Below are 20,069 nucleotides of genomic sequence, written 5' to 3'. Positions count from 1 at the left end.
TTTAAACCTATTCAAGCACACGACAAAAAGAGACGCGTCGCCATTTTCTGAAAAAGAAAACTCAAAAGGAGAGAAAATGAGAGAGATCCTCCACATCCAAGGCGGCCAATGTGGAAACCAGATCGGAGCGAAGTTCTGGGAAGTGATCTGCGACGAGCACGGCATTGACCACACCGGCCAGTACGTCGGCGACTCTCCTCTCCAGCTCGAGCGCATCGACGTGTATTTCAACGAAGCGAGCGGCGGAAAGTACGCCCCTCGCGCCGTCCTCATGGATCTGGAGCCTGGCACCATGGAGTCCCTCAGATCTGGACCCTACGGTCAGATCTTCCGTCCCGATAACTTCGTCTTTGGCCAGTCCGGCGCTGGGAATAACTGGGCGAAAGGTCACTACACCGAGGGAGCGGAGTTGATCGATTCCGTTCTCGATGTTGTGAGGAAGGAAGCTGAGAACAGCGATTGCCTACAAGGTTAGAAGATAACTGATTTTGTTTTTGAATCTCGATCTGATTTACCGTCGTGCGTTGATTTGATTTGAGATCTCTGTGATGTATTTGGTTTCGTTGATGGTTGTGATACATTTGGTTTTTGATCGTTGTGTAGGTTTCCAAGTGTGTCATTCGTTGGGAGGAGGAACTGGATCTGGGATGGGAACGCTTTTGATCTCTAAGATTAGGGAGGAGTATCCAGATCGTATGATGATGACCTTCTCTGTGTTTCCTTCTCCTAAGGTCTCTGACACTGTTGTTGAGCCATACAATGCAACGCTCTCTGTGCATCAGCTCGTTGAAAACGCTGACGAGTGTATGGTTCTCGACAATGAGGCTCTCTACGACATCTGCTTCCGTACCCTCAAGCTTTCTAACCCTTCCTGTGAGTAAAAGACTCTGTATATATTAACTTTAATGTACGTTTGGGTCTTGACCTGTTTTGTTTTGTGTGATTTGCTAGTTGGTGATCTTAACCATCTCATCTCGGCTACCATGAGTGGTGTTACATGCTGTCTTCGTTTCCCTGGTCAACTCAACTCCGACCTCAGGAAGCTCGCCGTGAACCTGATCCCTTTCCCAAGGCTCCACTTCTTCATGGTGGGTTTTGCTCCGTTGACATCGAGAGGATCACAGCAATACAGTGCCTTGAGTGTCCCTGAGCTGACCCAGCAGATGTGGGATGCAAAGAACATGATGTGCGCTGCTGACCCTCGCCACGGACGTTACTTAACTGCTTCCGCTGTGTTCCGCGGGAAGCTGAGCACCAAGGAGGTCGACGAGCAGATGATGAACATCCAGAACAAGAACTCATCCTACTTTGTGGAATGGATCCCGAACAACGTCAAGTCCAGCGTCTGTGACATTGCACCAAAGGGTTTGAAGATGGCATCGACTTTCATCGGGAACTCAACTTCAATCCAGGAGATGTTCAGGCGTGTGAGCGAACAGTTCACAGCTATGTTCAGGAGAAAGGCTTTCCTTCATTGGTACACAGGAGAAGGCATGGACGAGATGGAGTTCACGGAAGCAGAGAGTAACATGAATGATCTCGTGGCAGAGTATCAGCAGTACCAGGATGCTACAGCCGGTGAAGAGGAGTACGAGGATGAAGAAGAGGAGTACGATGAGGCTTGAGATGTTCATCAATGGCTTGGTCGGATTCATAAGCTGTGTAAGCTGCAGTTTCTTCCTTCTTCCCTTCAATATATTTCTTTTGTTCAGTTTATGTGTGCTTTGTTCTTGAAACACAAGTTCATTTTGGGATGTTAAAAAACTTATGCGTGTATTGCTTTATTGTTTTTGTCAGTTCAAAAAAAATATTGCTTTTGTTCTTTCAAGCTTTTGTGTTTTGTTTTCGCATTATAAAATGTCAAAAGTCATTCCTACACTTTTCCTAAACTAAACAATCCTTTTGTTAAGCCTATACAGTTCTTTGACTAATGTCCTTGATCTGAGCGTAAGCTGAAGATGATCCTGAAGCGTTCCTTTGATATCCTTTCTCTGAATCTGCACACATCTTCCTTACTTTGCTTGTCCAAGTATTTGACTCTGCTGATTCCTCACTCTTCGAGTTATCCTTCTTCTTCTCGTAATGGTTGGCCTCGAAAGTGTTCCCAAACCTTAGCCTTCTAGCAGCACCAATCGTTACTTGCCCTACTTTATGATCTACTTCATCATCCACCCAGTTACACTCACGAGGTTGTGTAATCAGAACTGGCGACTCAACCGAATCAAACGAGTACATGATCCCTTGTTCAGGTACGGTTCCAGCTAGAGCTTCCGTTTCCTTTACCCAACTCCCAAAAGAACAGTTCGAAGAGAAGTTATCTGAAGAGCTACTTATCATAATCTCTCCTGAGTGATCCGCTACACTGACCCGTTCTCTTTCTGCTAACATCTCTGTAGCCCGTTCAAAGGACTTGTAAAACGGTACATCAGTCCATTGAGTGTTCCCTAGAGTCAGTCTTACATCCTCAATTAGAGATTTAGCTTCCTGGATTCTATCCATACGCATCAAGCAGATCGCAAGGTTACACAGCTTGTTATTATCAGGCTCCAACGACAGAGCATTCCTATCACAGTAAAATAACACCAATTCAACTTATTAATGCATGAAACACATTAATGGGTTTAATAATGTTTCACCAACCTGTAATGTTGCTCTGCGGTTCCATAGTTATGAAGCTGTAAGTGAACCCAAGCTAAGTTCCCTAGAATCCTACAAGTCCAAACAATGAAAAAAAATCGAGAATTTGATTCTTAGAGGGAACAGGTGATACTAGTTGGGGTAGATTAAACTTGTTACCGTGCTTTCTCTTGCTCGATGGTCAAGTTGATCTGTTTCCCATGGCTTCTTTTCGCGATTGTGATTCTACCACCGTAATGCGTGTCGTGTTCAAGTGTTTTGAGTTTGTGTTCAAGCAGCTCAGCTTCCTCTTGGATCCTCCCTGACTTCTGAGAAAAACCACATATACATCAAAGTCAGCATAGAAGTAGCTTCAACTAGTCGTCAGATTCAGATAGTTACCTTGTAGAGTTCAAGTAGCAAGTTATCAATGGAATCTTGGGATTCAGAAGGGCAGAGATAACGAAAAGATTTAATGGCTTCGATTCCTTCATCAGACCGGTTTAGCTGTTTCATAACAACAGCCATGTCCTTCAATGCGCTATCAACTCGATCACCAGTGTTTATTGCAGCCCAAAACAAGGAGATTGCTCGTTCCGGATCTTTACTAATCAACTGTTCTTGAAAGATTCATAATCCACATGTCAAGAACATAACATTAAAAACTCACGAAAGAAGACATAAATGGGGATTATACCTGGGCATGTTTGGCTCTACCATAAGGGGAGTCACCAGAAGGAACTTTGTGGATCATATGAAACGGCTCTTGCTTCTCGTTCGAACATGTTTTTTTCCTCTCAGACATCGGCATCGCCGTGTAAACTCTTTTCTTCATGTTCCACGCCGCTGGTGGTGTCCAGTAACCTCCACCTGGAGCACGACGATCCTCGCGACGCCACATGGCCAGAGATTCCTCTTTAATTTTCTCGAGAAAATCAAGAATCTTAACGGGAACCTTTTGAATTTATTCCGAACAAGAGAAGAGAGTATATATAAAGCGTTGGACTTTTAAGTGACCACTGAATAAAAAATGGTAAACAATTAAGATAAATATATAAGTTTAGGACTAATACCTAAATATAGATAAGTTCTGAGACGGGAACAAATTTGTAATTCTCACTTTTTAATCAAACTTTGAACTGCAACGGTTAATTTGTGATGCATTAAACCGATTGTAAACCGGCAAGTAAATGCTTCGATAATTCTATGGTTTGATTGAATTGAGAATTCAATGTAGGCCAGACCATATAATTGGATTATTAAGGTTAGCTATAAACGGAATAATGGGCTTTGAGGCTAATGATCTTTTTACATCAAAATGCTCCTAAACCCATGAGTCGTTCCCATATCTAGGGTTTTCACCGCTTGCGGCCGCATACAAGATTGTGTGTTTTCACTTTTCACCTAGCTCTCGACGAAATCTCAACGATGGTGTTCGAAACATTCGAAGTCGGCACTGTACCTTTCAATTCCGATGGCTGGGGACCTCCAGATGCTTCCGACACTTCCTCCACCAGCGTCGCCGCCGCGAATCTCCTCCCGAACGTTCCCTTGGCTTCCTTCTCTCGCTCGGAGAAGCTAGGACGCGTCGCAGATTGGACTCGAGCTCTCTCCAACCCCTCCGCTCGTCCTCCCACCGGATCCAAGTCCGATCCCTCCGCTATCTTCGATTTCTCTGCTTTCGCGGTAGACGAAGGCTTCGGCCTCGCTAGCTCCGGCGGAAACGCCGACGAGGACGCAGCTTTCCGATTGGTCGACGGCAAGCCACCGCCGCGTCCCAAATTCGGACCGAAATGGAGATTCAACCAGTACCATAACCGTAACCAGCTTCCCCAGCGCCGCGACGAAGAAGTGGAAGCGAAGAAACGTGAAGCTGAGAAAGATCGAGCTCGTCGCGATCGTCATTACAATATGAATCGTAACAACATCCATCAGCAGCGACGCGAAGCGGCCGCGTTTAAGTCTTCGGTGGATATACAGCCCGAGTGGAATATGCTCGAGCAGATTCCTTTCTCCAGCTTCTCGAAGCTCTCCTTCACGGTTCAGGAGCCAGAGGATCTCCTCCTTTGCGGTGGTCTCGAGTGTTACGATCGGACTTACGATCGCATCACTCCCAAAGCGGAGCGTAGACTCGAGCGTTTCAAGAACAGGAGCTTTAAGGTTACTACAAGTGATGATCTCGTCATCAGGCGTCTCGCTAAGGAGGATAAAGCTACTGTTTTCGCCACTGATGCGATCCTTGCTGCTCTTATGTGTGCTCCTAGGTCGGTTTACTCGTGGGATCTTGTGATTCAACGCGTTGGGAACAAGCTCTTCTTTGATAAGAGAGATGGTTCTCCGCTTGATTTGTTGTCTGTTCACGAGACTTCACAGGAGCCCTTGCCTGAAGGGAAAGACGATATCAACTCTGCTCATTCTCTTGGCATGGAGGCTGCTTTCATCAACCAGAACTTCGCGCAGCAGGTTTTGGTTAAGAACGGGAAGAGGGAGGCTTTTGATGAGCCTATCCCTAATGCTAATGAAGGTGAAGAGAATGCTTCTATTGCTTATAGGTATAGGAGATGGAAGCTTGATGATAGTATGTATCTAGTCGCTAGGTGTGAGCTACAGAGCACTGTTGAACTGAATAACCAGAAATCGTACCTCACTCTGAACGCTCTTAACGAGTTTGATCCTAAGTATTCTGGTGTTGATTGGAGACAGAAGCTAGAGACTCAGAGAGGTGCGGTTTTAGCTAACGAGTTGAAGAACAATGGTAATAAGTTAGCTAAGTGGACTGCACAGGCTCTCTTGGCTAATGCGGATATGATGAAGATTGGTTTTGTTTCTAGGGTTCACCCTCGTGATCATTTTAACCATGTTATTCTATCGGTTCTGGGGTATAAGCCGAAGGATTTTGCTGGGCAGATTAATCTGAACACTAACAACATGTGGGGAATCGTGAAGTCCATCGTTGATCTGTGTATGAAGCTGAGTGAAGGGAAGTATGTTTTGGTGAAGGATCCGTCCAAGCCTCAAGTTAGGATTTACGAGGTTCCGGCTGATGCTTTTGAGAATGATTATGTGGAAGAGCCTCTCCCTGAAGATGAACAGGTTCAGCCACCTGAGGAAAACAACACTGAAGGAGGAGGAGCAGAGACTAATGAAGCTTCTTCTACTAATGAAGCTGCAGAGGATAAGAAACCCCAAGGTCGGGCCTGATTATGGTGGATGTGGAAGACTTGTTTTGAGTTTGTACCTTTTATTTTAATGTTCCAAAGTTGTACTCTTTTTGAAGAGCTGAACGGTTAATTTTGATGGTTTATGCTTTTATCTTGTAGAAGATTGTTGCACCGTTTGTTTGAATAAACTACATATTGAGATCTTTTGCATTTTAAGGGTTAAAAACAATTCAAGTAGCTACTCACTCCAACTTGAATTTTGAAAGTGATAGTTGTTTTGGTCCATATTAAAGTGATCCAGACCGGGTTTTCACTCCAAACTGATTTGGTTGTATGATACTAACTGATGTCGCTTGGAGTTAAAGTGTAATACATTGGCATGACATGTATAAGAATTCTTCGCTAGTGCAGAGATAGCTCAGAAATTGATATTGGCTTGGCTTGGGAAACATTATTAACTTGCCCATTTTGCTTTCTCTTTCTTGTCGATGCTACAAATAATCATAAAAACATCAAATGTAATCCAATCTACCATATACGCAAATAAGTTTTGAAAAGAAAAATTTATCTATTGAAAATATATTAATTTAATTAAAAATATTAATTTAACAAATTATAATTTAATACTAATTTGAATATTTATTTTATAATATTCACTTTTAAAATTAACATATGTTAAAGATACGTGAATTTGTTTTTTGCAACATTCTGAAATTTTGAGGATAAAAACTCAGTTGATGAATTTGTAAATCCCACAAGAAGATGAGCCCTTTAGTATTAAACGTGACATTTCAAATATCAGTTTCTATATTTAAAATTCCATTTGAAATCTAAAAATCTTGAAATGGACGGTGAGGAATTCACTCATGCATAACTTTGGAAATTCCAATGATACTATAACGCCCACTCACTCCAACTTGAATTTTGAAAGTGATAGTTGTTTTGGTCCATATTAAAGTGATCCAGACCGGGTTTTCACTCCAAACTGATTTGGTTGTATGATACTAACTGATGTCGCTTGGAGTTAAAGTGTAATACATTGGCATGACATGTATAAGAATGCTTCGCTAGTGCAGAGATAGCTCAGAAATTGATATTGGCTGGCTTGGGAAACATTATTAACTTGCCCATTTTGCTTTCTCTTTCTTGTCGATGCTACAAATAATCATAAAAACATCAAATGTAATCCAATCTACCATATACTCAAATAAGTTTTGAAAAGAAAAAATTATCTATTGAAAATATATTAATTTAATTTAAAATATTAATTTAACAAATTATAATTTAATACTAATTTGAATATTTATTTTATAATATTCACTTTTAAAATTAACATATGTTAAAGATACGTGAATTTGTTTTTTGCAACATTCTGAAATTTTGAGGATAAAAACTCAGTTGATGAATTTGTAAATCCCACAAGAAGTTTGGGCCCTTTGGTATTAAAAATGTGACATTTCAAATATCAGTTTCTATATTTAAAATTCCATTTGAAATCTAAAAATCTTGAAATGGACGGCGAGGAATTCACTCATGCATAACTTTGAAAATTCCAATGTTACTAAAACGCTCCGACCCGTCCACGGCTAATGGGCCACTCATGCCCGCTCTCTCGGCCCGTGTGTCCCATCTTATCTGACGGTCGGTCTGTTAATTTCTGAAGGCTCGAAATCATTGTTTACTGACCCTGCAATTACCATCCGACCTTTTCCCATGTTTTGGCCTCACTCGCACGCTATCGCGAATCACTTCCCGATAGGTCACCCATCCTTCCACTACTCCAGCTCAAGCACGCTTAACTCTAGAGTTCTTTCGGGATGTGCTCCGGAAAAGGTAAGTCAACTTTGGTGACATAGGTAGCCAAATCAATTCTCTTAAGCCTTTTCACATATCACAACTCGGGATGTTACAATTCACCCCCTCTCAAAGAACGCAACGTCCTCGTTGTGCTCCACGACAGGTCTCAAGACGCCTCTCAGGTCAGAACTGAGATGGCTAACCAGCTCTGATACCACTTATAACGCCCGGACCCATCCACGACTAATAGGCCACCCACGCCCGCTCTCTCGGCCCGTGGACCCCATCCCATCCGACGGTCGGTCCGTTAATTTTCCAAGGCCTGAGATTCATGTTTACTGACCCTGCAATCACCACCCGATCTTTTCCCATGCTTTGGCTTCACTTGCACGCTATCGCGAATCACTTCCCGATAGGTCACCAATCCTTTCACTACTCCAGCTCAAGCACGCTTAACTCTAGAGTTCTTTCAGGATGTGTTCTGGAAAAGATAAGTCAATTTTGGTGACATAGGTAGCCAAATCACAAATCAATTCTCTTAAGCCCTTTTTACATATCACAGCTCGGATGTTACAGTTAGATTTTATAAAAAAGTACAAGGTAAATTTGAAACTTCAACCTTTCCTATTTGGCCCCGTAGTTTTATGAACGGTACGAATAGCCCTCTGTTGATGACTTGAGTTACTTGAAATTTGAGTTCAGGGCATTTTGACTCCAGAAACTGAGGGAAGCGATTGGCATTGTCCACCATTGGCATTGTCCACCTTCTTGAGTAACAACTAAAGGTTGGTAGATAGATTCTTTGTATCAAATCTAAACAGAGACGGGGAATTATCACAACATAAAATTGAACTAAGGATTATTTCTGAAAAAAATATAGAACGTACTAATCATGATTTAAATTCGAAATTACCATCAATATTAGTTATATGAGGTAAATACATGTTAATTAGCATTTTAAAATTAAAAATAAATATAATTTCTGAACTATTTAAATTTCTGTCGGAAGTAAGTTTAGTTTAGTGAATTCTCTGTAAACAGAAATTTTGACACAGCAACTAATCATGTAAGTTTCCATTATTAGCATTTTTATATGATCAAATATTCTATTATTTGATTTTGTTAATAACTCAACCTCTACTCGAATAACAGAGTTGTGAATAAGATCCTCTTTTATTTATATTAATTAATGATGAATCCCCCGATTGTGATTATAAACAATTTTGTGTCTTATCCAGATAGAGACTTTGAAGAAGGACATCAATTTTGAAAAATTTTCACAGATTGATTTTATCTTTTAGCTATTTTTTGTTTCTACATCTATAGTGATCATTGTTATTTGTTCTGTTATGAAGGAAACGTTTCAACTTTAATTTTTTTGTATATATATGTTTGTTAAGATAGTTTTAAGCACCGAGTATAGAGTTCCAAAACAAAGTTCTAAAATAAAATAAAAGGAGAACGAGGCCACGACAGATTAAATCATCAGAATGGTTAAAATTAGCCTTTTCCGTAAAAGGCTGTGGAGCGGAGCCAGTGACGCGTTCCTCCATTGTTGACGACGAGCTCTTCCGACGTCGCTGGTGATGTTTTTTTTTCCGTCGTCGGATGGTGATGCGTTTCTCCACCTTGGTCTCCTACTACGCCTCCGCGAGCTCTGCCGTCGTCGTATTCTTCATCATCCTTGGAACCGGGTTTTTCAGATCTTCCAGATTTATAAGATAAAATTAGTTAGCTGTGGGAAAGGGAAAAAGAAGAAGAATCACGAGAACAGATTCACTCTTGGACTTTGCCAAATCAAAGTACCGGAGAGAAAGGAATGAAGGGGGAGAGAGAGAGAGAGAGAGAGAGAGAAACCAAAAAATCTGGTCCATTGATATTGATTTTGTCTAATCTAATGGCTAGTATTGTGATCCCCGTTATTGATGTATAGCCCAATCAGAAAATTAGTTTAGAATATCAGTAACACCAATGTTGTTTTATCCTTGTGTTTGCATTGACAACAAATACACACGAAACAAAGTGTTTCTAAAACATTAAATCCGTCTCTAACTAAAAGACTTACTAGTGCCACAATCATATTTAACTAAATTATTATTATTTTAAGATACAATTATCAGATATAATACGGTAAAAGCTAATGACAAAATGTTTAAGAATATCACATAAAGAGTATATAAATTTATTAAATACTTACCACTTTAAATGTGATAGTCTAGTTCTAGAAAATTAATCACGGTAAGATAAAATTAATTCATTAGATTATTGATTAAAGTTTTCAAAATAATAAATTTAGAGTTTAGATTTAAAGTTTTAGGTTTGGAATATGAGATTTAAGGTACAAGTTAATGAGATTTAGGATATAGATGTAAGATTGGGATTAAAGTTTGTGATAATACTATATTAGTTAAAAAAAAAAAGAATTTAGATTTAATAAAAGCGTTTGGAGTATGAGGTTTAGGATATATGTATATGATTTGGGTTTGGGTGAGTTTAAGATTCAAAGTTAAAGTATTAAAAGATTAATATGTGACAAATTCATAACTATTTCAATGTATCAAATAATACATACTTGATCTAAACAAAAACTCTAATTAATACCAAAACTCAAAGTTTACTAATATATATTCTTGTATTTTCTTTGATTTACCCGCAATTGTTAACAAAACTGGATAAAACACGATATTTAAATCAAAGTCGGTTGTGATTGGGCCACAATCTTATTGGGCTGATAGTGGTGAAGGTGTAAGATGCACTCGCCCACAGCTAATTATAGCTCAGTGAAAGTTTGTTACAAAGAAGGACGAAGCATTTCCTCCTTCCCTCCTTCCCTCTCTCATATTCGTGAGTTTATTTTGAATTTTTGATTCTCTCTGTAACAATGGCGGAAGAGGTGACGAAACCATGGGCTCCCATAGCACAATCAATAGAAAGCTTTTGGATCTGCTATGAAGCGAGCGGAGAAGGAGACTTGAAGAAGTTTTGTGCAGATTTCGAGGATGAAAGCTTTCCAAAAGAGTAAGTTTGTCATATAGCTGTTGAATATAACTTAATTTCTGATGATGATTCTGAGTCTCTGCCAATCGTTTTAGTTTTGAGGTGATGATGATATGATTGTTGATCTATACATATATACATCCTCTATATGGGATGATGATATGCTTACTGATCTGTACATATATATCTCTCTGTTTTCCGATACTGTGAGTAAAGCTCCACAATATATAAGCGATTATGTGATGTGATGTGATGATGATATGATTGCTTTTTTTTTGGTCACAGAACTCAATAATATTCAATTTGATTTTGATCTTATAATATAAATTTATATTTCGATCGAGTCCTCTCTGCCATAGTTTCCTTTTGATGTGATGTTTTTTTTTTTTTTTTTTTTTTTTTTTTGTTCAAAAATGATTTGATTATTATATGTGCTAACTATTCTCACTCGATATTCAATTCGTTCGGTACATATATAAGCGAATCTGATGATAATATAATTGCCTTTTTTTTTTCTCACAGATTCTATATATTCAATTTGATTGGGACTCTGATGATATAAATTTCTTTGTGGATGAGTCTCTCTCTCTCTCTCTCTCGCGGATTGCTTCCTTTGATGTGATGATGATTTGATTACTGAGTTTGCTTACTATCATCACTCAATATTATTCAATTCGTTCGGTACACACACACATATGTGTGATAGTAGTGTAGTGGATCTGACGATACACAGTGTTGATTTTGGTCACAATTGTCTTATTCAATTTTGATGTGATGTTTCTTTTAGAGTTTCTAGAATTGATTCGTGTGTGATACTTCCATAAGTTTTTTTTATTCTTTGTTGTTTCTATATATCAAAGATTAAATCCACTTTTGCACCTGCGTTTTGACCTGATTTCTTATGAATATTTATATGTTATAATATGTTTTGTGTCTTTTTCAGGTTTCTTGCTGACTTTATCAAGAAGGTCGATGATGAAAACAACCAGAAGTCCCCACGCTCCACTATGATTTCGCATTTTGCTGCCCTGAAAAAGAAGATGAAAGCTAGAATCTCCACTAAGAACAACAGAGCAAAGAAGGCTGCAGAGAAAAGAGCTCTTGCTGACAGGGAGCTTGAGGAAATGGAAAGGAATGCATCTGTAGAACACTTGCGCTATGTTCTTGTGACCACAGATCAGGAGATAAAGCAGAACTTGGAGATACTGAAGATCAAGGCAGAAGATAACATCGAGGCTTACAAGAAAAACCAATCTCTTCGTGCTGCTGAAGCTAAACTCGTGAAGAAGGCGCAGAAAAAAAAATACACTCCCGTATCAACCTCTGCAATGAATTCAAAGGCATTAAGTAAGTAATCATTTTCTTTTCCACATTTAAACGACCAGCTGTATTTAACTTCAGTTCTTTTTTTTTCTTCTTATTTTTTAAGCATTGAGAGGGCCCTCCATGGTGACAACTGGCAAGGGAGCACATTGCGAGGGAAGCAAGAGTGATTAAGTGGATCCACAGCCCATTCTCTCTTTTATAATACTACGTACTTTTGTTAATAAAGACTTTGATATGCTGATATGATATGTTTTCATGATAATACTTGTGAGATGATGCATATGTTTAAAGTGTTCTTCGCTATATTCAAAATGTTTTGTTTAAGAACTTTGACAGCAAGTTTTCAGATCTCTTACAATCACTCTTCTAGGTTTGAGGACTACATATATAATTCTTTTTAGCATGCATCGCTATCGCATTTTTCTAAACTTTTTAGTAGTGTGTGATCGTATGTACAACCTAGTAATAGGAAAGGCAAAAATATATATTTTTTATATCGACTTAACTTATTGGATTTGTCAAAATGGGGGGGTACTAATATAATAGTACCATTATCATTCAGTACTTAACACACACGACCCAGTCTTTATCTAGTTCAGGCGAAATGGACATGGAAATGTTTATCACAAATGACCAACGAAGCTTACAAGACATCAATCAATACACCTTACGAGTAAAATGGCACACACCTTGATATCATGTTAAAGACATTATACTTCAACAAGTTCAGATTTCATGACTTCCAAGTAAAGTAACTTTCTGATGCTCTCTCAGTTCCTAAAAAACTCTGTTTCCTCTGTTCACGCGTAACCAAAGAAAAGAAAATTATTGGATTGATTTCATAGCAGAGGAGGAAACTCTTTGAAGCCAATGACTAATGAAAACTAAACAATCAATACATCAAACAAAAGGTTGGATATATAAAACTAAACGAGCAGTCTTCATGATTTGATTAGAGCGTAAAAACCATAAGTATACAAGAAAGAAAGTTCAATAACTTTTCTAAACTAAAATAAAACTGGAGAATGAGAGTTTGTTTTTTCTATCACAAAGTGATGACTGGAAATCGAAGTCGAACTTTTAAACACATGTATCACTCAGACATGGGTTATGTCCACTTGTTTGAACCATCTAACACTACCCTTAAGCTTAAAATTAATAAAAAAAAATAATGGCATCGACAAACCAGCCTTACAGTGTATATTATTACGGTAAATGTTTTGAATGCATTTTTTCATTAATTTTTTTGTACAGGTGGTGGGTCTAGCATAACTGAAAGAAAACTACCTAGATTTTGATCTGCGTATCTGTACGATTGCATTTTTTTAAAAATATGATGTTACTTGTTTTCTATGTCACTATTTAGATTTGGACAAAAAATTCGAATTCGAAGAACTGAACCGATCCCAATCCGAATAAGTAGTACCAAATCCGAACCGAAATTGATTAAATATCTGAATTATTCAAAATTTTGGTATTTGAAGAACTGAAACCTAATCCGATCCGAACCGAAGTATTTTGGGTATCCAAAATAGATTTATATACTTATATATATATTAATTATTTTTAGATTCAATATATATATAAACATCTAGAATATATATGATACTTTTAAATTTGTTTAAATACTTGAAAATATATACAAGTAATCAAACGTAAATATCTAAAATAGGTAAAATATACTCAGCACTCCAAAAATACTTAAATAATTGTTAATTCTCTATCCTAATATTTAAACCAAACCAATTTATATGTTAAGTTAGGTACTCTGACATATGTTATTCAAATTTATATGTAATATATTCTATTGTTTATAGATTTTTAAAAAAATTAAAACATATAATAAATTTAAATTTTTTAAAATAATTTAAATTGGTTATCCAAATCCGAACCGAATCCTCAAAGATCTGAACGGAACACGAAATCCCAAACAAATCTGAAAACGAACACGAACGCCCACCCCTAATCGCTAATATATATCATATATTTGTCATCATAAGTTATAAAATATGTGTTATCATATAATTAATTGTATTTTATATGCACCATCAAATAAGTAATCTTACAATTAATTATATTTTGTACGTACAATCATATAAATAATTACATATATTATATTTTTAAATTTCAACGTAAAATACAAAAACCATAATTTAAGTTGGTGTTTGAAATTGAACTTTGTATTGTATTTTTCTTATATATATTGAAAACATTTTTATAATGGTTATTGGAAAATATGTTAGTAAAAATCAATTTTTGAATATATGTATATTTTTGAATGAATTTTTGATATAAATCAATTTTAAATTATTATTTTGATTTGAATATGTATATCAAGTAACATAAGCTCATTACTTTTTAATATAATGTAATGGACTTCCAATTTTTTAATTGCATAAGCCCATTATTTTTTTTTCCTAACATCACCATTTTTTTTTTAACTGCTATCTATGTTATCAAACAAAAGCTTAAATTTTTTTCCTAAATTTCATATTCCAAAAACTCTACCCCACCCCTCAGCTCTAAACTCTAAGTTTAGATTAGTTAACCCTAGGGTTATAAGTGTACATTCGTTAAAAATGATGGTAAAAGTGATTAGTGTAGACATGAAAAGTGGTACTATGAGTGTGGTATTTGTGGCAATTTTCCTATGAAATTTAGGATTCTAATAAATATATAAATAAATCCTTAAAATATATATATATATTTTTTAATAGTTTCAAATATAATTTTCGATTTTCAAAAAAGTTTTTGAAAAAAATAAAAAAACAAATTTCGAAAAAATCTTTTAAAAAAAATTATAAAAAGTTCGAATTTGAAAAAGTATAATTTGAAAACATAAATTTTTTTTTTATTATTTATTTAAATAATGATTTATTATAAATAGAGAACAAAGGTATAAGAGTATTTTGCCACTTAATGAAGAATATATTTTTGAAAATTTCTCTTTAGTGGTGGTAAAGATGAAAAGTAGTAACATGAAAGTGGTAAACATGAAATTTCCTCCATATTTTATTATTCTTCCCTCTTGTTCTATTATTTATGTCTGTTTTTTTTTCTTATTAAAAATAAGCATGCTAATTTTATTATAATGCAAGCTATATGAATTATATTAATAGAGTATTAACTCTAAAAAATCCTGTGAAAAATACTTTGATTAATATAATTAAATGACTTACCAAAATAAATGAATTACCAAATAATATAATTTTAAATGACTTACCATATAATAATGTTAATTCATATGTTTATATTAATAGATGAATTAAATTAACTTTTTCTTGATTAATATACGTTTAAATAACTTACCATATAATTTTTATGTTTTAAAATATAAAAATATTTTAATCATTTATAAAAGTGATAACGAATATATGATATCACATTGCCATTGAAAAATGACTGGAATTTTTTAGAATAATATATTTGACTGTTTTGCATTTAATTGACACATTTTTATATTCTACATATAGTGAATGAGTGAATTTAATTAACATTATTAAGTTTAGATTAATTAGTTTTCTAAAATCTATGATTTATTTTATTGACTACTAATTTTTAAAACACACAAAACTAATTAGTTCACATTTATAATCTCATATTAGTATAATGTTCCAATTTTTCAATTTTATGATACTATAAGAATTATATTAATAGAATGTATTAACTTTAGTCTTGTATTAGTATGAGAAATTGCCACAAATATCATATTTATAGTACCAATTCTCATGTCTACAATAATCACTTTTACCCTCACTTTTAATGAACGGTAGAAGACACTTATATCCCTAGGGTTAACTAATCTAGACTTAGGGTTTACAGTTGAGGGGTGGGGTAGGATTTTTGGAATATGAAAGTTATGATTCTAATAAATATATAAATAAATACTTAAAAAATTTTAAAAATGATTTCAAATATAATTTTCGATTTTCAAAAAGAAAATTAAAAAAAAAAACTATAAAAAATGGAAAAAATTCAAAAAAAAATTATAAAAAAATTTGAATTTGAAAAAATATAATTCGAAAACATAAATTTTTTTTTATTTCTTTTATTTTTTATTTAAATAATAATTTATTATATATAGAGAATAAGGGTATAAGAATCTTTTGCCACTTAGTGAAGAAGATATTTTTAAAAATGTCTACTTAGTGGTGGTAAAGATGAAAAGTGGTACCATGAAAGTTGTAAACATGAAATTTCTCCTATTAGTATAATGCTCCAATTTTTCAATTTTATATTTTAATAAATGTTTTATTTATTAATCCTCATATATATTAATTGAGAAGTCACTTTAGTGATTTATGCTGACGTGTCGTTCATAGAAGAGCTCTCCAATTAATTGTTATAATTTGATTGGTTGATGTTTTTTATTTATTTATTTATTTAAGTTAAGTTTTTAAAATGAAACTATTTATAGAATTAACTAATCTAATCTATGTTTCCAAACATACAATTAAGTATATTTATATAAATTAACATAATTTTTTTTATAGAAATAATTAAATATCTAGATTACATTATATAAATTGATAAGATATATATAAATACATATGATAGTATAGAAACAATTATAAAAACGATTTTTATTATGTTTATATTAGCAGTGAATAAAATAAATCATAGATTTTAGGGAAATTGCCAAAAATATCATTTTCAAAGTACCACTTTTCATGTTTACACTAACCATTTTTATCCTCATCTTTAATGAAGGGTAAAAGATTTTTATAACCTTTTGATTACCTTTGACAAAAAAAACATATGGTTAACTAATCTAAACTTAAAACATCAACTCTAAACCCTAAACGTAAACCCTAAATCTAAACTTAAAACATCAACTTTAAACCCTAAATCATCAACTCTAAACTCTAAACCCTAAACCATGAAACATCAACTCTAAAACCCTAAACCCCGAAACATCAATTCTAAACCCTAAACCCTAAACCTTCAAATCAAAACCTTAAAACATCAACTCTAAACCCTAAATTTAGAGTTGATGTTTCATGGTTTAGGGTTTAGAGTTTAGAGTTGATGATTTAGGGTTTAAAGTTGATGTTTTAAGTTTAGATTTAGGGTTTACGTTTAGGGTTTAGAGTTGATGTTTTAGGGTTTAGGGTTAATTTTTTAGGGTTTAGGGTTTAGAGTTTACTTTTTAGGGTTTAGGGTTTAGTGTTGATAGGTTAGGGTTTAGTGTTGATAGTTTAGGGTTTAGAGTTGAAGTTTAGGGTTTAGGGTTTATAGTTGATGTTTTAGGGTTTAGAGTTGAAGGTTTAGGGTTTAGGGTTTAGAGTTGATGTTTCGGGGTGTAGGGTTTAGAGTTGATGTTTCAGGGTTTAGGGTTTATTTAAAAAAAAAATAGGGTTTAGGATTGATGGTTTAGGGTTTAGGGTTCGTATTTCAAAAAAAAATTGGGTTTAGGATTGATGGTATAGGGTTTAGAGTTGAGTTTTAGGGTTTAGGGTTTGAATTTCGAAATAGTATAATTTAAAAAAAATTAAAAAATTATTTTTTAGTTTTTAGATTTTTATTTATTTAAATATTTATTTATTATATATATAATAAACAAAAGCATAAGAGTCGTTTGGCAATTAATGAAGAAGATATTTTTGAAAATGTACCTTTAGTGGTGGTAAAAATGAAAAGTGGTAGCAAAAAAGTGGTAATTATGTAATTTCTCCTATATTTTAGAAAACTAATTAATCTAAACTTAATAATATTAATTAAATTCACTCATTCACTATATATATAGTATAATAATGTATCAAATGAATGCAAAACTGTCAAATATATAATTCTAAAAACTTCCAATCATTTTCCAATGACAATGTGATATCTTATATGTGATATCATTTTTAGAAATGATTAAAATATTTTTATATTTTAAAACATACAAATTATATGGTAAGTTATTTTAACGCATATTAATCAAGAAAAAGTTTATTTAATTCATCTATTAATATAAACAGAAGAATTAACATTATTATATGGTAAATCATATAAAATTATATTATTTGGTAATTTATTTAATTAATTATATGGTAAGTCATTTAATTATATTAATCAGTGTTATATTAATTCTAAGATGTTGGAGTATTTAGGTACTAGTCCTAAACCTATGATTAGTTTTAATTAAAAACATTTGGTTGAATGAGTTAGTGTTTGATAAAATAGTTTGATGATCAGAGGTAATTTAAGGAAAAATTTGTTTGCTTAACCCATTTGAGATTTATGTTAAACACTAACTTAAAAAATGAGTGAGAAAATGTGATTTGGAACAAATTAAGAGAAAAATTGCTTAAATTACCATTTTCCTAATACATGTTTTTATGTTTATCTCAACCAAATTTATCCTACTATATATTAATTGAATAGTTATTTAATTGACTTTTGATTATGTGTCTTTAATAGGTTAAGTTTTAAAACTAGCTATAATTTGATTTGTTGTTAAAATTTATTAGTTATTATTTTAATCAGATCTAAAAAGAAAAAGTAACTCTAGAACCAATTAATACAAATTACCAAATAACATAAATGATATTACAAATAATGATTTATGTTAACTAATTGTAGAATTAGAGAAATAATATATATGTTTTATCAATTTCTTTATTTTTATCAATTAGTTATATATAATTAAATAAAATAGTTTAGCATTTTTTTTATAAAAATAAATTTAATGGTTATATATTATAATATAAAAGAATTATATTTGTAGGTAAGAAATTATTATAAATTTTATGTTTTTAAAGCCTACACAAAACCATTTACAAAAGATCTTTCATGATAAAAGTCTCTCATCATTGTATTGGTCATATTGGAGTTACATAAAAAAATACACTCTTTTTTCTCTCTCTCTCTCGAGAGTATTTTCGGTTTTTCACGTGTTAAACTAAAATATAAAGTAATTCTACAACCAATTATCTGAATTAATTATAATATTCTTTTCTCTAAGAGAAAGATTTTTAATGACTAAGGTTTATGTTTTTGAACTATTTTAAATCTCACATATCTTCTAAAAATATATAATGAAATTTTTGATTATCTAAATTTTGAAATTAAAAATTAAAATTGTAATTTCTAATTATTATTCAAAAATTATAATAGTATTAAGGTAATATATTTTTTTATATAGTATAACTATCCGCAAAATTGTGGGCAAACACCTAGTATTATTTTAAAAGACTTACCATGTATTTTCTGTTTTTAAATATATATAAATACTTTAATCATTTCTGAAAGTAATAACTCAACTATACAATCAACATTTGTCACTGCAAAATGATTGAATGTTTTTAAAATTGTATATTTGACCGTTTTGCATTCATTGGACACATTTTAGAAAAAATATATAGTGAGTAAAAAAATATTATTAGGTTTAGGTTAATTAATTTTCTGTAATCTATAATTTAAAAAAATATGTTAAAAGCATTTATATAATTATTTCTATCATACAAACTATATAAATAGTGGATACAATATTATTGTATGATAGAAATAATATTGTATCCATTATTTCTACTTTTATAAAATTCACACAAAAACGTTGTTATAATTTTTATTGGCCCGCAACCACCTAGGGTACATTATACTAATATCTGCGAATCACGGGCAATCATAAAATAGTTATTACTAGGGATCGTTACCTGCGCCAAGACGCAGAATTTTTGCATTTTAATCTATTTTTGTCTCTTGCTTACTAATCTATCATTCAGTTTTTCAATGCATTTTATCTTCACCATCTCTTCTTGTCTTGTTTACATTTGTTTTCACGTTCTGTCGTTTGATTTGTCTTAGTTTTGGCTTGTGTAATAACTTAACCTTGCTCATTCTTCTTTCATTCTTTATTGATTGATATTTTTATCCCGCTTAGCTATGTGTTGCCACTAATTTGCTCGAATCATTTTTCATCATATGCTTCATATTCTTTTCATATTCATTAACTATTGTCTTCAATCTCTTTAAATCCTAAAAATCCTACATGTTCTTTTGTTTATTAAATCATATATTAAATATTGTTGAAACTGTTTATTTATTCTAATAAATCCTTATAGATTATAACTAAGATGATATGGATAAAAGACTGATTATAATTTAGTTGAAATTAAAGTCTAAATCAGAAGTTATTAAACTTGCAATCCTTCTTTTTGTCATCCAAGATAGCTTTAGTCAAATCAA

The 20,069-nt window shown here is 33.3% G+C and overlaps 3 protein-coding genes across 3 annotated transcripts; 2 read left to right on the top strand and 1 right to left on the bottom strand.

Annotated features, from left to right (window-relative positions):
- Window positions 1–1,828, top strand: LOC106306244 (tubulin beta-4 chain-like). Its single transcript, XM_013742790.1, has 3 exons — window positions 1–470; window positions 604–873; window positions 952–1,828. The coding sequence occupies exons 1-3, from the start codon at window positions 77–79 to the stop codon at window positions 1,623–1,625; spliced, it is 1,338 nt and encodes a 445-aa protein (XP_013598244.1). The 5' UTR covers window positions 1–76; the 3' UTR covers window positions 1,626–1,828.
- Window positions 1,829–1,911: 83 nt separating this feature from the next.
- LOC106306245 (protein POLLENLESS 3-LIKE 1) lies at window positions 1,912–3,555 on the bottom strand. The gene is made up of 5 exons (XM_013742791.1): window positions 3,314–3,555; window positions 3,019–3,231; window positions 2,797–2,945; window positions 2,641–2,709; window positions 1,912–2,563 (listed from the first exon to the last, which is right to left on the bottom strand). Exons 1-5 carry the CDS (start codon window positions 3,515–3,517, stop codon window positions 1,912–1,914), a joined length of 1,287 nt encoding a protein of 428 aa, XP_013598245.1. The 5' UTR covers window positions 3,518–3,555.
- A 404-nt stretch (window positions 3,556–3,959) lies between these two features.
- On the top strand, window positions 3,960–5,980 carry LOC106306554 (eukaryotic translation initiation factor 3 subunit D-like). The gene has a single exon (XM_013743215.1). The coding sequence runs from the start codon at window positions 4,045–4,047 to the stop codon at window positions 5,815–5,817; it is 1,773 nt and encodes a 590-aa protein (XP_013598669.1). The 5' UTR covers window positions 3,960–4,044; the 3' UTR covers window positions 5,818–5,980.
- The last annotated feature ends 14,089 nt before the right edge of the window (window positions 5,981–20,069 follow it).

The sequence above is a fragment of the Brassica oleracea genome, chromosome C7 (genome assembly GCF_000695525.1).
Source record: "Brassica oleracea var. oleracea cultivar TO1000 chromosome C7, BOL, whole genome shotgun sequence".
In the NCBI taxonomy this organism is placed as follows: domain Eukaryota; kingdom Viridiplantae; phylum Streptophyta; class Magnoliopsida; order Brassicales; family Brassicaceae; genus Brassica; species Brassica oleracea.
Note: the sequence above shows the minus strand (reverse complement) of the source record. Positions and strands in the feature narration are given on the sequence as shown.